The sequence below is a fragment of the Pelophylax lessonae genome (assembly GCF_965119305.1).
Source record: "Pelophylax lessonae genome assembly, chromosome: 4".
NCBI lineage: Eukaryota > Metazoa > Chordata > Amphibia > Anura > Ranidae > Pelophylax > Pelophylax lessonae.
In genome coordinates, this window is record NC_138771.1 from 15,181,533 (window position 1) to 15,197,488 (window position 15,956).

A 15,956-nucleotide genomic window follows, 5' to 3' on the forward strand; every position below is an offset into this window, starting at 1 on the left:
ATGGTGATCATATCCCCCTTATGTATTTATACATGGTGATCATATCCCCCTTATGTATTTATACATGGAGATCATATCCCCCCCTTATGTATTTATACATGGAGATCATATCCCCCCTTATATATTTATACATGTTGATCATATCCCCCCTTATGTATTTATACATGATGATTATATCCCCCTTATGTATTTATACATGGTGATCATATCCCCCCTTATGTATTTATACATGTTGATCATATCCCCCCTTATGTATTTATACATGTTGATCATATCCCCCCTTAATCTCCTCTTCTCAAGAGAGAATAAATTCAGTTCCTCTAATCTTTCCTCATAGCTGAGCTCCTCCATGCCTCTTATTAGTTTGGTTGCCCTTCTCTGCACTTTCTCCAGTTCCCCCATTTCTTTTTTAAGAACTGGAGCCCAAAACTGAACTGCATATTCCAGATGAGGTCTTACTAATGATTTGTACAGGGGCAAAATACCACGTCCACAACCACCCCTCTGTCCAAGTATACCACGTCCACAGCCACCCCTCTGTCCAAGTATACCACACCCACAGCCACCCCTCTGTCCAAGTATACCACGTCCACAGCCACCCCTCTGTCCAAGTATACCATGTCCACAGCCCCCCCTCTGTCCAAGTATACCACGTCCACAGCCACCCCTCTGTCCAAGTATTCCACACCCACAGGCACCCCTCTGTCCAAGTATACCACGTCCACAGGCACCCCTCTGTCCAAGTATACCACGTCCACAGCCACCCCTCTGTCCAAGTATACAACGTCCACAGCCACCCCTCTGTCCAGGTATACAACGTCCACAGCCACCCCTCTGTCCAAGTATACAACGTCCACAGCCACCCCTCTGTCCAAATATACAACGTCCACAGCCACCCCTCTGTCCAAGTATACCACGTCCACAGCCACCCCTCTGTCCAAATATACAACGTCCACAGCCACCCCTCTGTCCAAGTATACCACGTCCACAGCCACCCCTCTGTCCAAGTATACCACGTCCACAGCCACCCCTCTGTCCAAGTATACAACGTCCACAGCCACCCCTCTGTCCAGGTATACAACGTCCACAGCCACCCCTCTGTCCAAGTATACAACGTCCACAGCCACCCCTCTGTCCAAGTATAGAACGTCCACAGCCACCCCTCTGTCCAAGTATACAACGTCCACAGCCACCCCTCTGTCCAAATATACAACGTCCACAGCCACCCCTCTGTCCAAGTATACCACGTCCACAGCCACCCCTCTGTCCAAATATACAACCTATCCCTTAACCTTCATCATTGTGTTACCACATACATAAAGTCACTCTAGGAACCAGCTTGCTAATTGTGTGTATTTACTGGCTGAAATAAGACCTTCCACACATGATGAGTCATTGAGGTTGGGAATGGTATCTCAGCATATCTCTTACATGACTACTGACGTGGAACTATTTCTGCAGCTGAAAATCCACACCATATAAGAAACGCAGAAGCGTTACAATGATCTACCAGAACACCCAGATCCTTCTCCACTATGGATTCCCCCAGTTCTACTCCACCTAGTATGTATGATGCATGCATATTCTTAGCCCCCAAGTGCATAACTTTACATTTATCAACATTAAACCTCATTTGCCACATAGTTGCCCAATGAAACTGCATTGAGGTCAGCTTGTAAATTGGAGACATCCTGTAAGGAAGTTATTCCACTGCAAAGCTTGGTGTCATCTGCAAAGACTGAAATGGTACTTTTAATCCCAGACCCGATATAATTTATAAAGATATTAGAAAGTAAGGGTCCCAACACTGAACCTTGGGATACACCACTGATAACCTTGGACCATTCAGAGTAAAAATCATTACCACTACTCTCTGTATTCTCTCTTTTAGCCAATTTTCTATCCATTTACACACTGATCTTTCCAAGCCTGTGGACTTTACCATACACATTAGCTGTGTGTGGGGAACTGTGTCAAATGCTTTTGTAAAATCCAAGTATACTACATCCACAACCACCCCTCTGTCCAAGTATACCACGTCCACAACCACCCCTCTGTCCAAGTATACCACGTCCACAGCCACCCCTCTGTCCAAGTATACCACGTCCACAGTCACCCCTCTGTCCAAGTATACCACGTCCATAGCCACCCCCTCTGTCCAAGTATACCACGTCCACAGCCACCCCTCTGTCCAAGTATACCACGTCCATAGCCACCCCTCTGTCCAAGTATACCACATCCATAGCCACCCCTCTGTCCAAGTATACCATGTCCACAGCCACCCCTCTGTCCAAGGTTTTACTTACCTCCTCATAAAAAGAAATCAGGTTTGTTTGACAACTTCTGTCTTTCATGAATGCTGTTTGTTGCTTAAAATATTTTTTTCCAGCAAGAACTCCTCTATGTGGTCTTTTATTAAACTCTCCAGTATCTTCCTGACTATAGAAGTTAAACTAACATGTCTATAGTAACTTGGCAAAGACTTTGATCCCTTTTAAATATAGGCACCACATTAGCCCTACGCCAATCCAGTGGTACTATTCCAGTCCGTAATGAGTCCCTATAAATTAGAAACAAAGACTTTGAAATTACAGCGCTCAATTCTTTTAGGATGCGTGGGTGGATGCCATCTGGTCCAGGCACTTTATTCACCCTTATTCTGTCAAAATATTTCTGGACCATATCACTTTTGAGCCATTGTGGATCATTTGGGGCTGTGTCAATACCGTCTTCATTATGGCCATGAGCTTCCCCATGCTCCTTTGTATACACAGAGCTAAAGAAAGTATTTAATAAATTTGCCTTCTCTTTGTCCCCAGTCACCCACTCCAGATTATTTTTTAAAGGGCCTACATGCACAGACCTGACCTTTTTACTATTAATACTGTATATTTGAAGAATTTTTGGGGGCTTGTCCTACTATCTTTTGCAATCTGCATTTGAATTTTTGCATCCTTAATTTCCTTTTTACATATTCTGTTATATTCTTTGTAATACTTAAACAATGATAGTGTTCCTTAATTTTTATATTTTTTTATATGTAAGGAATATTCTTCCCACTGATCACCAATGTAAGGAGCATTCTTCCCACTGACTACCAATGTAAGGAGCATTCTTCCCACTGATCACCAATGTAAGGAGCATTCTTCCCACTGATCACCAATGTAAGGAGCATTCTTCCCACTGACCACCAATGTAAGGAACATTCTTCCCACTGACCACCAATGTAAGGGACTTCTCACTGACATCACACTAATGTATCATGAGTTGTAGATATAGTAACTTTTAGCTGGGGTTCCCTGAGACTGGAAACTTATTTCAAGGGTTCCTCCTTGATGAAAAGGTTTAGGAAAGGCTGATTTTGAATGCAAATATGTGAACTACTAGAACCACTAACATTTATTTCCTATTTCCCAAACACAGAATTCAAAGAATGTTTTTCCCTGTATGATAAGAAGGGAAGAGGCAAGATTCCCACTGGGGACCTGATGACTGTCATGCGCTGTCTGGGAACATGTCCCACTCCCACTGAAATCAGTCGACATCTGCAGATTCAAAAAATTGGTATGGACCAGTAATAAAGAAAACCTTGTTCTTTGATAAATGCATTGTCCATAATACTCCATCAAAGGAGGAGAGTTAAAAAAAAAAATAATAATTAGGAACTGATTTGCTGACTTGGGGCTCATAAACACAGGCATTTGCATCTGAATTGTTTTTCTTTCCCATACGAGTCACTGTAAATGCCAAAGCAACTCAAAAGCAAGCCATTTTTATCTGAGAACATTTCCTGCTTCCATGTACAATACCCAGAGAAGGGTTTCCCCTCACTTCCTGTCAGCAAAAGTCCTCATTCTTTTCATGAAGAGGTAAGTAAAACCTTGGACAGAAGGGTGGCTGTGGGTGTGGAATACTTGGACAGAGGGGTGGTTGTGGACGTGGTATACTTGGACAGAGGGGTGGCTGTGGACGTTGTATATTTGGACAGAGGGGTGGCTGTGGACGTGGTATACTTGGACAGAGGGGTGGCTGTGGACGTTGTATATTTGGACAGAGGGGTGGCTGTGGACGTTGTATACTTGGACAGAGGGGTGGCTGTGGACGTTCTATACTTGGACAGAGGGGTGGCTGTGGACGTTGTATACTTGGACAGAGGGGTGGCTGTGGACGTTGTATACCTGGACAGAGGGGTGGCTGTGGACGTTGTATACTTGGACAGAGGGGTGGCTGTGGACGTGGTATACTTGGACAGAGGGGTGGCTGTGGACGTGGTATACTTGGACAGAGGGGTGGCTGTGGACGTTGTATATTTGGACAGAGGGGTGGCTGTGGACGTGGTATACTTGGACAGAGGGGTGGCTGTGGACGTTGTATATTTGGACAGAGGGGTGGCTGTGGACGTTGTATACTTGGACAGAGGGGTGGCTGTGGACGTTGTATACCTGGACAGAGGGGTGGCTGTGGACGTTGTATACTTGGACAGAGGGGTGGCTGTGGACGTGGTATACTTGGACAGAGGGGTGCCTGTGGACGTGGTATACTTGGACAGAGGGGTGCCTGTGGGTGTGGAATACTTGGACAGAGGGGTGGCTGTGGACGTGGTATACTTGGACAGAGGGGGGGCTGTGGACATGGTATACTTGGACAGAGGGGTGGCTGTGGACGTGGTATACTTGGACAGAGGGGTGGCTGTGGGTGTGGTATACTTGGACAGAGGGGTGGCTGTGGACGTGGTATACTTGGACAGAGGGGTGGTTGTGGACGTGGTATTTTGCCCCTGTACAAATCATTAGTAAGACCTCATCTGGAATATGCAGTTCAGTTTTGGGCTCCAGTTCTTAAAAAAGAAATGGGGGAACTGGAGAAAGTGCAGAGAAGGGCAACCAAACTAATAAGAGGCATGGAGGAGCTCAGCTATGAGGAAAGATTAGAGGAACTGAATTTATTCTCTCTTGAGAAGAGGAGATTAAGGGGGGATATGATCAACATGTATAAATACATAAGGGGGGATATGATCAACATGTATAAATACATAAGGGGGGATATGATCACCATGTATAAATACATAAGGGGGATATAATCATCATGTATAAATACATAAGGGGGGATATGATCAACATGTATAAATATATAAGGGGGGATATGATCTCCATGTATAAATACATAAGGGGGGGATATGATCTCCATGTATAAATACATAAGGGGGATATGATCACCATGTATAAATACATAAGGGGGATATGATCACCATGTATAAATACATAAGGGGGATATGATCTCCATGTATAAATACATAAGGGGGATATGATCACCATGTATAAATACATAAGGGGGATATGATCACCATGTATAAATATATAAGGGGGGATATGATCACCATGTATAAATACATAAGGGGGATAGGATCACCATGTATAAATACATAAGGGGGGATATGATCACCATGTATAAATACATAAGGGGGATATGATCACCATGTATAAATACATAAGGGGGATATGATCAGTGGTGGGATTCAGCCGGTTCGCACCGGTTCTATAGAACCGGTTACTAACGTTCTGCGAGTTCGCAGAACCGGCTGAAGCCCTCTGCACGTCCGAGCGCAGTACAATTGAATGTCCCGCGCTCGGACCGCGCAGCCGCAGACGTGGCGGGCAAGGAGCAGAGCAGTGCGCCGCGACCCGCCCATTCTGTGACAATAGCGAATGAGAATTCGCTATTGTCACACGGAACCTCCTCCTGGCCAATCAGGGAGCGGGTCTTCCCGCTTCCTGATTGGCCGAAAGGCAAACACCGTGCCATTGGACGAGGAGGAGGCGCCGCGGGAGGACTGAAGACTCGGAGATGCGGGGAGTCGGGGACTGAAGAGAAGCTGCGAGAGAGGTAAGTGCGGGGGGGGTCGCTGGCCCTCTGCAATCATTGGGGGCAATGTGTGGCTGGCACTCTGCAATCATTGGGGGCAGTGCTGTGGCTGGCACTCTGCAATTGGGGGCAATGTGTGGCTGGCACTCTGCAATCATTGGGGGCAATGTGTGGCTGTCACTCTGCAATCATTGGGGGCAATGTGTGGCTGGCACTCTGCAATTGGGGGCAATGTGGGGCTGGCACTCTGCAATCATTGGGGGCAATGTGTGGCTGGCACTCTGCAATCATTAGGGGCAATGCTGTGGCTGGCACTCTGCAATCATTGGGGGCAATGCTGTGGCTGGCACTCTGCAATCATTAGGGGCAATGCTGTGGCTGGCACTCTGCAATCATTGGGGGCAATGCTGTGTTCTGGCACTCTGCAATCATTGGGGGCAATGCTGTGTTCTGGCACTCTGCAATCATTAGGGGCAATGCTGTGGCTGGCACTCTGCAGTCATTGGGGGCAATGCTGTGGCTGGCACTCTGCAATCATTGGGGGCAATGTGTGGCTGGCACTCTGCAATCATTGGGGGCAATGTGTGGCTGGCACTCTGCAATCATTGGGGGCAATGTGTGGCTGGCACTCTGCAATCATTGGGGGCAATGTGTGGCTGGCACTCTGCAATCATTGGGGGCAATGTGTGGCTGGCACTCTGCAATCATTGGGGGCAATGTGTGGCTGGCACTCTGCAATCATTGGGGGCAATGCTGTGTTCTGGCATTCTGCAATCATTGAGGGAAATGTTGTGTTCTGGCACTCTGCAATCATTGGGGGCAATGCTGTGGCTGGCACTCTGCAGTCATTGGGGGCAATGCTGTGGCTGGCACTCTGCAATCATTGGGGGCAATGCTGTGGCTGGCACTCTGCAGTCATTGGGGCAATGCTGTGGCTGGCACTCTGCAATCATTAGGGGCAATGCTGTGGCTGGCACTCTGCAATCATTGGGGGCAATGCTGTGTTCTGGCACTCTGCAATCATTGGGGGCAATGCTGTGGCTGGCACTCTGCAGTCATTGTGGGCAATGCTGTGGCTGGCACTCTGCAATCATTGGGGGCAATGCTGTGGCTGGCACTCTGCAGTCATTTGGGGCAATGCTGTGGCTGGCACTCTGCAATCATTGGGGGCAATGCTGTGTTCTGGCACTCTGCAATCACTAGGGGCAATGCTGTGGCTGGCACTCTGCAATCATTGGGGGCAATGCTGTGTTCTGGCACTCTGCAATCATTGGGGGCAATGCTGTGGCTGGCATTCTGCAATCATTAGGGGCAATGCTGTGGCTGGCACTCTGCAATCATTGGGGGCAATGCTCTGTTCTGGCACTCTGCAATCATTGGGGGCAATGTTGTGGCTGGCACTCTGCAGTCATTGGGGGCAATGCTGTGGATGGCACTCAGCAATCATTGAGGACAATGCTGTGGCTGGCACTCTGCAATCATTAGGGGCAATGCTATGGTTGGCACTCTGCAATCATTGGGGGCAATGCTGTGTTCTGGCATTCTGCAATCATTGAGGGCAATGTTGTGTTCTGGCACTCTGCAATCATTGGGGGCAATGCTGTGGCTGGCACTCTGCAGTCATTGGGGGCAATGCTGTGGCTGGCACTCTGCAATCATTAGGGACAATGCTGTGGCTGGCACTCTGCAATCATTGGGGGCAATGCTGTGGCTGGCACTCTGCAGTCATTGGGGGCAATGCTGTGGCTGGCACTCTGCAGTCATTGGGGGCAATGCTGTGGCTGGCACTCTGCAATCATTGGGGGCAATGCTGTGGCTGGCACTCTGCAATCATTGGGGGCAATGCTGTGTTCTGGCACTCTGCAATCATTGGGGGCAATGCTGTGGCTGGCACTCTGCAGTCATTGTGGGCAATGCTGTGGCTGGCACTCTGCAATCATAAGGGGCAATGCTGTGGCTGGCACTCTGCAATCATTGGGGGCAATGCTGTGGCTGGCACTCTGCAGTCATTGGGGGCAATGCTGTGGCTGGCACTCTGCAATCATTGGGGGCAATGCTGTGTTCTGGCACTCTGCAATCACTAGGGGCAATGCTGTGGCTGGCACTCTGCAATCATTGGGGGCAATGCTGTGTTCTGGCACTCTGCAATCATTGGGGGCAATGCTGTGGCTGGCATTCTGCAATCATTAGGGGCAATGCTGTGGCTGGCACTCTGCAATCATTGGGGGCAATGCTGTGGCTGGCACTCAGCAATCATTGAGGACAATGCTGTGGCTGGCACTCTGCAATCATTGGGGGCAATGTGCATTGAAAGGGGGCACGCTGGTTTCTGTGCATTTAAAGGGGGCACGCTGGTCATTCTGCTGGGAAAGTCGGAACTGGTTACTAAAATTTTTGAATCCCACCACTGGATATGATCACCATGTATAAATACATAAGGGGGATATGATCTCCATGTATAAATATATAAGGGGGGATATGATCACCATGTATAAATACATAAGGGGGATATGATCACCATGTATAAATATATAAGGGGGGATATGATCTCCATGTATAAATACATAAGGGGGATATGATCTCCATGTATAAATACATAAGGGGGGGATATGATCTCCATGTATAAGTACATAAGGGGGGGATATGATCACCATGTATAAATACATAAGGGGGGATATAATCTCCATGTATAAATACATAAGGGGGGATATGATCTCCATGTATAAATACATAAGGGGGTATATGATCTCCATGTATAAATATATAAGGGGGGATATGATCTCCATGTATAAATATATAAGGGGGGATATGATCACCATGTATAAATACACAAGGGGGGTATGATCGCCATGTATAAATACATAAGGGGGGTGTGATCACCATGTATAAATACATACGGGGGGGGGGGGGTATGATCACCATGTATAAATACATAAGGGGGGATATGATCACCATGTATAAATACATAAGGGGGATATGATCTCCATGTATAAATACATAAGGGGGGATATGATCTCCATGTATAAATATATAAGGGGGGATATGATCACCATGTATAAATACATAAGGGGGGATATGATCTCCATGTATAAATACATAAGGGGGATATGATCACCATGTATAAATACATAAGGGGGGATATGATCACCATGTATAAATATATAAGGGGGATATGATCTCCATGTATAAATACATAAGGGGGGGATATGATCACCATCTATAAATACATAAGGGGGATATGATCACCATGTATAAATACATAAGGGGGGATATGATCTCCATGTATAAATACATAAGGGGGGGATATGATCACCATGTATAAATACATAAGGGGGATATGATCACCATGTATAAATACATAAGGGGGATATGATCACCATGTATAAATACATAAGGGGGATATGATCTCCATGTATAAATACATAAGGGGGATATGATCTCTATGTATAAATACATAAGGGGGGGGTGTGATCACCATGTATAAATACATAAGGGGGGATATGATCTCCATGTATAAATACATAAGGGGGGGATATGATCTCCATGTATAAGTACATAAGGGGGGGATATGATCACCATGTATAAATACATAAGGGGGGATATAATCTCCATGTATAAATACATAAGGGGGGATATGATCACCATGTATAAATACATAAGGGGGGGACATGATCACCATGTATAAATACATAAGGGGGGATATGATCACCATGTATAAATTCATAAGGGGATATGATCACCATGTATAAATACATAAGGGGGGGATATGATCTCCATGTATAAATACATAAGGGGGGATATGATCACTATGTATAAATACATAAGGGGGGATATGATCTCCATGTATAAATACATAAGGGATCCATGAAGTGAACTTGGTGTTGAGTTATTCATTTTAAGGTCATCACAGAGGACAAGGGGGCGCTCTTTACATCTGGAGAAAAAGAGATTTCATCTCCAAATACGGAAAGGTTTCTTCACAGTAAGAGCTGTGAAAATGTGGAATAGACTCCCTCCAGAGGTGGTTCTGGCCAGCTCAGTAGATTCCTTTATAAAAGGCCTGGATTCTTTCCTGGGTGCACATAATATAAGTGGGTACTAATATTTATAGGTAAAGTTGATCCAGGGAATATCTGATTGCCTCTCGGGGGATCAGGAAGGATTTTTTTTCCCCTGCTGTAACAAATTGGATCATGCTTTGCTGGGGTTTTTCTCCTCTGGATCAACTGTAGGTATGGGATTGTAAAAGTTTTTGGGGGTTTTTTTTTTTTTTTTGGGTCTCCCTTTTTTATTGGTTGAACTGGATGGACTTGTGTCTTTTTCCATTCAGACTAACTATGTAACTATGAATGTGGCTCTCTGTACCATCAAGTAAAATTATCAGAAAATCTGGAGATAAGCGGAGCACACATTATTTTGTCTTTTACTGTTATTTCCTTTTCTTTCTACAGCCAAAGATGGGGAGGTGGATTTCTCTACATTTTTGACCATCATGTACCGCCAACAAATGCAGCAAGACCCAGAAAATGAGATCATGGTAGCCATGTTGATGACGGACCGGCAAAAGAATGGATTAATTCCATTTGCTGAGCTCAAGTCCAAACTTACCCAGATGGGTGAGAAGTTAACCCCTGAGGAAGGTGAGTTTTAATAAACAAATAAACATGGGGGTTTTTTTTGGTAACCTTGTTAAGTTTTTGGTGTTTATCAAATAAAAAAAAAAACAAAATAGGATTTTTGTACTTCCCATCACCATTAAATGGTACAGCTTTATTAAATCGGAGTTCCGGCCACAAAATCGACATAATCGATTTTGGGCCATCCGCTTGCTTTTGGTCACCTGTAAAATAAATGGATAGTTAAGATTTTTTTTTTGTTTACTTACCTTGTTATTGAAGAAAATATACTCACCTTTCTTCCACTTCTTCCCTCTGCGGCCGTGGCCCGCGCCGTCTCTTCCTCTTCGCATTGATTCCTGGGAGCTGAACGTCATCACTCCCAGGAATCAATGCGCCGGCACTAGCCCCGCTCGTCACTTCCGGTGCGGCGCTTCATTCCCTTCTAAACAGCTTCTGGGCATGCCCAGAAGCTGTGGAGGGATGACGCGCCCGTACCGGAAGAGGACACAGAAGAGGACGCCCTGGCTTCAGCTGCCCACATCCGAGATGGCAGCGCTGGAGAAGAAATTTTCAAGGTAAGTATTTCTTCTAAAAGGTAAGTGTGACCCGGGACAGTACAGAGGCTATCCATTGTGGAATGTACTAGCCCTGACTGTTCCGGGGGTATTTTTATTGAAAAAAAAAATGTTGTGGCCGGAACTCCGCTTTAAGCAAAAGTACCGTAGGGTTATACTGCCACCTAACAGAGAAAAGAACACTAGGCTTATAGAAACTGAAGGCTGACCCCAAAGAGACTGCTGTCAAGTCCTTCACCCTGGAGACAAACCTCTCCAGCTTCTTGTTGAACCAAGATGCTAGAAGATCCAGATCTGCCATCCTCCAACACAAACATATGTCTTGGAACACAGTGTAAATTAGGTTGTGACTAGAAGATTTCCCTGCAGGACAACCTCCTTTCTATTTGGGGCTAGACATTTTCCAGCTAGCAAAAGAAACTGGAAGCGATGTAAGTTCATCGCTTCCGGGTTCCTATATCATAGAGGCAATGAAAGCTGTTCCAGTCTTAGTTTGCCTCTATGATCAGCCGGCGAAAGCACAGGCAGGTTGATTTGGGTGTCCCAGTTGGACAGGACAGTCTGATGAAGGTGGTGAGGGGGGGGGGGGGGTGACATCCCCTCCACCTGCTTGTAAAAGCAATCCAGCAGCTAGCTAGCCACTAGAATTGCTTTTGCAAGAGAGCCGACTGCTGGCTCTAAAAAATGGTAAGGGCATTATCCCGGTATACCCACTTGAAGTCTAGCAACGTACGAGTACTAGTATGTCGAAGGTTGGCAAATGGTTAAGCAAAATTCCAGTCCAGCAAGGAGGAAGGAGTCATTAAATCTCCTGAGGACAATAAGTGTGACTGGGCAGGTGTGAGATGAGAGGGATTATACACACTATATTGTCTAAAGTATTGGGACGCCTGCCTTTACACACACATGAACATTAATGGCATCCCAGTCTTAGTCCGTAGGATTCAATATTGAGTTGGCCCACCCTTTGCAGCTATAACAGCTTCAACTCTTCTGGGAAGGCTGTCCACAAGGTTTAGGAGTGTCTATGGGAATGTTTGACCATTCTTCCAGAAGCGCATTTGTGAGGTGAGGCACCTGGTGACTTTTCCAGTGCCCTGCCTGTGCTTTTCCAGTTCTTTGTGCCTGGAAAATAGAGAATGACCATGGCGTCCAAAAAGCGTTCTTTTTGCACAAAAACGCTTTTAGACGAACTGGAAAACAGCGACAGCGAAACGGGGTTACTTGAAGAACTGAGCAATAGCGATTCGTGGGAAAATTCGACATCAGGTACGGAAAGGGACGACAGCGACGATTCTGATGTCTCTTTCTGGCACATCACTTGTGGAATTTGGGAAGAATATCAAATGATTCTTCAGAATTTCCAACGGGGCGATGTGCCAGAAAGAGACATCAGAATCGTCACTGTCCTCACTTTCCGTATCTGATGACGAATTTTCCCACGAATCGCTATTGCTGTTCTTCAAGTAACTCCGTTTCACTGTCGTTGTTTTCCAGTTCGTCTAAAAGCACTTTTTTTGCGCAAAAAGAACACTTTTTGGACGCCATGGTCGTTCTTTATTTTCCAGGCACAAAGAACTGGAAAAGCACAGGCAGGGCACTGGAAAAGTCACCAGGTGAAATCCTGTGGTGAGATGGGATGATACAGTGTAATCCATTAGGATCACAGCTTTCTATCATCTCATTTGGTGTATTTACATTTTTTAATTTGCCGCCGGTTCCACCACCCTGCGTCGCAACGCTCGCAGGGAAGGGAACCTGAAGACAGGTGTCGGCATCTGTGGGAGGACAGCGGGATGACGGCGGGAGGGCGGCGGGGGATCGCAGGGGAAGGTGAGTTTTAAAATATAAAACAACAGATTTCCATGCAAAAAAATGTACCACTTTTAGCACAGAAATCCTGACATAATCAGACCGCCAGGGAGGTTAAGCAAACGATCAACATTTTTTCTTTTGATATTTTGCTTTTAAAGGTGAAGAAGAGATTTGAGGTCTTTTGACCCCAGATCTCTTTATAAAGAGGACCTGTCATCCCTTTTTCTATTACGAGGGACCTTTACATTCCTTGTAATAGGTATAAAAGTGATGAAAAAAAAATTAAAAGGGACAGTGTAAAATAAAAAGTTAGATAAATAAGAAAAAGAAATGTAAAGCTCCTCCATTCCATCGCGCTCGTACGCAGAAGCGAACGCATACACAAGTCGCACACGCTTATGTAAACGGTGTTCGCACCACACATGTGAGGTATTGCAGAGAATGTTATAGCAAAAGCAATAATTCTAGCACTAGACCTCCTCTGTAACTCTAAACAGGTAACCTGTAAAGGTGTTTAAAAGGTCACCTATGGAAATTTTTAAGTACCATAGTTTGCCACCATTCTTCGAGCGTGCGCAATTTTAAAGCATGACATGTTAGGTATCTATTTACTCCGGGTAACATCATCTTTTATATGATACAAAAGAAATTGGGGTATATATATATATATATATATATATATAGATATAGAGATATAGCTATAGATATATATATATATACCGTGTGACATAAAACATTGCAATAATTGCCATTTTATTCCCTAGGGTCTCTGCTAAAAAATATACATATATATATATATATATATATATAATGTTTGGGGGTTCTAAGTAATTTTCTAGCAAAAAATACTAATTTCAACTTGTAAACAAAAAATGCCAGAAAAAAAGCCCTGGTCTTCAAGTAGTTAAAGAGACACCAGGGTGGGCAGGGAGGGTTAAAAAAAAATATATGCGATGTGGGAAGGAGGAGGGGACATACCTCCATATTTTCTGGTCTTGTGAGCGGCTGCAGCCTTTTTGGACTTCGGTACGTGCCATCGCCCAAATATTCACGGACCATTCTCTGACGATGGACCCTGCGCTTTTCCTTCTCCACCGTCACGAGTTTCCGAGGGCGTCCTATAGGAAATCCATCCTGCCGCTGTTGCTCACGGCGGCGAAAAGTTGCATCCCCCCCCTCTGGAAGCAGACTCAGCCTCCGACTGTAGCCATGTGGCTCCGTAAAGTTAAATGCATCAATGAAATGGAAGACCTGATGGCAACGGAGCGGGGAACCAGAGAGAAATTTTTGAAGCGCTGGTACTACTGGCACGAATTCACATTTACTGCGGAATACCGTGACTTGCTGCTCTGATGACACGGGTGACGCTGGGCCGCGTGCCCCCCCCCCCTTTTTTCTTTCTTTGCTGTCTCCTCTATTTCTGGTTTGTTCTTCAAGGCATAATTCCCTAGCTGTCTGTTTGATCCACGTTTTGCTCCCAGTCGGACATGCTTATATCAGTTCCCCCTGTGACAGAGGATCGATTTGGTGGCTGTCGAGGCGCGGCCCCCCGCGCACCTGTTGCCGGCCATATGTTGGATGCCGGTGGTGACGGGGGATTGCCCCAACATGGCCAACTTGGTATACACTTGGTACCATATCTCTCTCTGTGCTATGTTCTCAGGGGTTGATGTAATTATACTAGGTTGTCGTGTTGTATCCATCTTCACGTTCCAATACGTTGTTATCCTGTTATTTCATGCTAGATATGTGGACTGAGAGCTATGTATTCTGTTTTATCTTGATACTGCTCACTGTATTTTTCTTGTGACTTGTCATATGCCTTTTCTGTTTCAATAAACGAATTTACAAAAAAAACAAAAATATATATAATTAAAAAAAATTAAAAAGGGTTAAAAAATATACAGGCATACCCCACTTTTAAGTACACAATGGGACCAGAGCATGTATGTAAAACGAAAATGTACTTAAAGTGAAGCAATACCTTTTTTCATTTCTCAATGCATGTAAATACACTAGCTCCATAGGAAATCTTGGTCAGCTTGACATGGCACTGCTCCCAAACCATGTGACAAGGACACCAAGCTTGGGGAGCATGTTAAGGGGATCCAGGACTATGACATAGTAGATTACCTAGGCAAGCTGGCCAGCCACATACAGGATATGTTGTAGTCCCCTCTCGGTGCTCCCTAAGTTTGGTATCCCTGTCACTTATGGTTTGGGAGCAGTGCCATGTCAAGCTGACCAAGATTTCCTATAGACGCCAATGTTAAAAACCGGAAGTAGTGTCATGCCAAGCTGAACAAGCTGTGTCCTTACTTACGAGTGTACTTAAAGTGAGTGTACTTAAAGCGGGGTATGCCTGTAGTAAAATGAAGTCCCAGATGTCTTAGTTACCCAGTGCTCATGTGGTTTGGCCATAAATCTATAGACACTGTTGGATCTGGCGTGTTGATGGAGATATTAACAAGTCTATCTTTTTGCAGTTAACGACCTTTTCCGAGATGTTGAGGTGACCCCTGATGGGATGGTGAGATATGAGGCCTTTGTCAAGAAGATCACACTCCCGATGCCCGACTATTAAACCAAAGACCGTTTTGTTTTTTGTTTGTTTGTTTTATTACACATTAAACGTCTTCAAGTCCTACAGTATATGACACAGTCATTAAAAATCAGCATTTATTTTTATCAGGACTTTTTCTCTCAGAGACTAGGTGCAGGTACTCCACCCTTTGAGTCAACCCCTTTTCTCCGCCTCTTATCCACCTCCGAGTGCCGTCCCTTGGTTGCACCTCCTACCCACCTCTGAGTACCGTTCCTTGGTTCCACCTCCTACCCATCTCTGAGTACCGACCCTTGCTTCCACCCCCTACCCACCTCTAAATACCATTCCTTGGTTCCACCTCTTACCCACTTCTGAATACTGACCCTTGGTTCCACCTCCTACCCACCTCTAAATACTGTTCCTTGGTTCCACCTCTTACCCACTTCTGAGTACCGACCCTTGGTTCCACCTCTAAATACCGTTTCTTGGTTCCACCTCTTAACCATCTCTGAGTACCGACCCTTGGTTCTCCCTTGGTTC

At 45.4% G+C, this 15,956-nt stretch overlaps 1 protein-coding gene across 1 annotated transcript in view; it reads left to right on the top strand.

Moving 5' to 3' along the window:
• CALML4 (calmodulin like 4) overlaps nucleotides 1-15,508 on the top strand; it is a 37,936-nt gene extending 22,428 nt beyond the window's left edge. Inside the window, exons 2-4 of the mRNA XM_082254312.1 lie at nucleotides 3,424-3,564; nucleotides 10,314-10,502; nucleotides 15,358-15,508. Coding sequence (XP_082110438.1) covers nucleotides 3,489-3,564; nucleotides 10,314-10,502; nucleotides 15,358-15,455 — 363 coding nt within the window. The 5' untranslated portion in view covers nucleotides 3,424-3,488 and the 3' untranslated portion in view covers nucleotides 15,456-15,508. The remainder of the gene's footprint in view (nucleotides 1-3,423; nucleotides 3,565-10,313; nucleotides 10,503-15,357) is intronic.
• The last annotated feature ends 448 nt before the right edge of the window (nucleotides 15,509-15,956 follow it).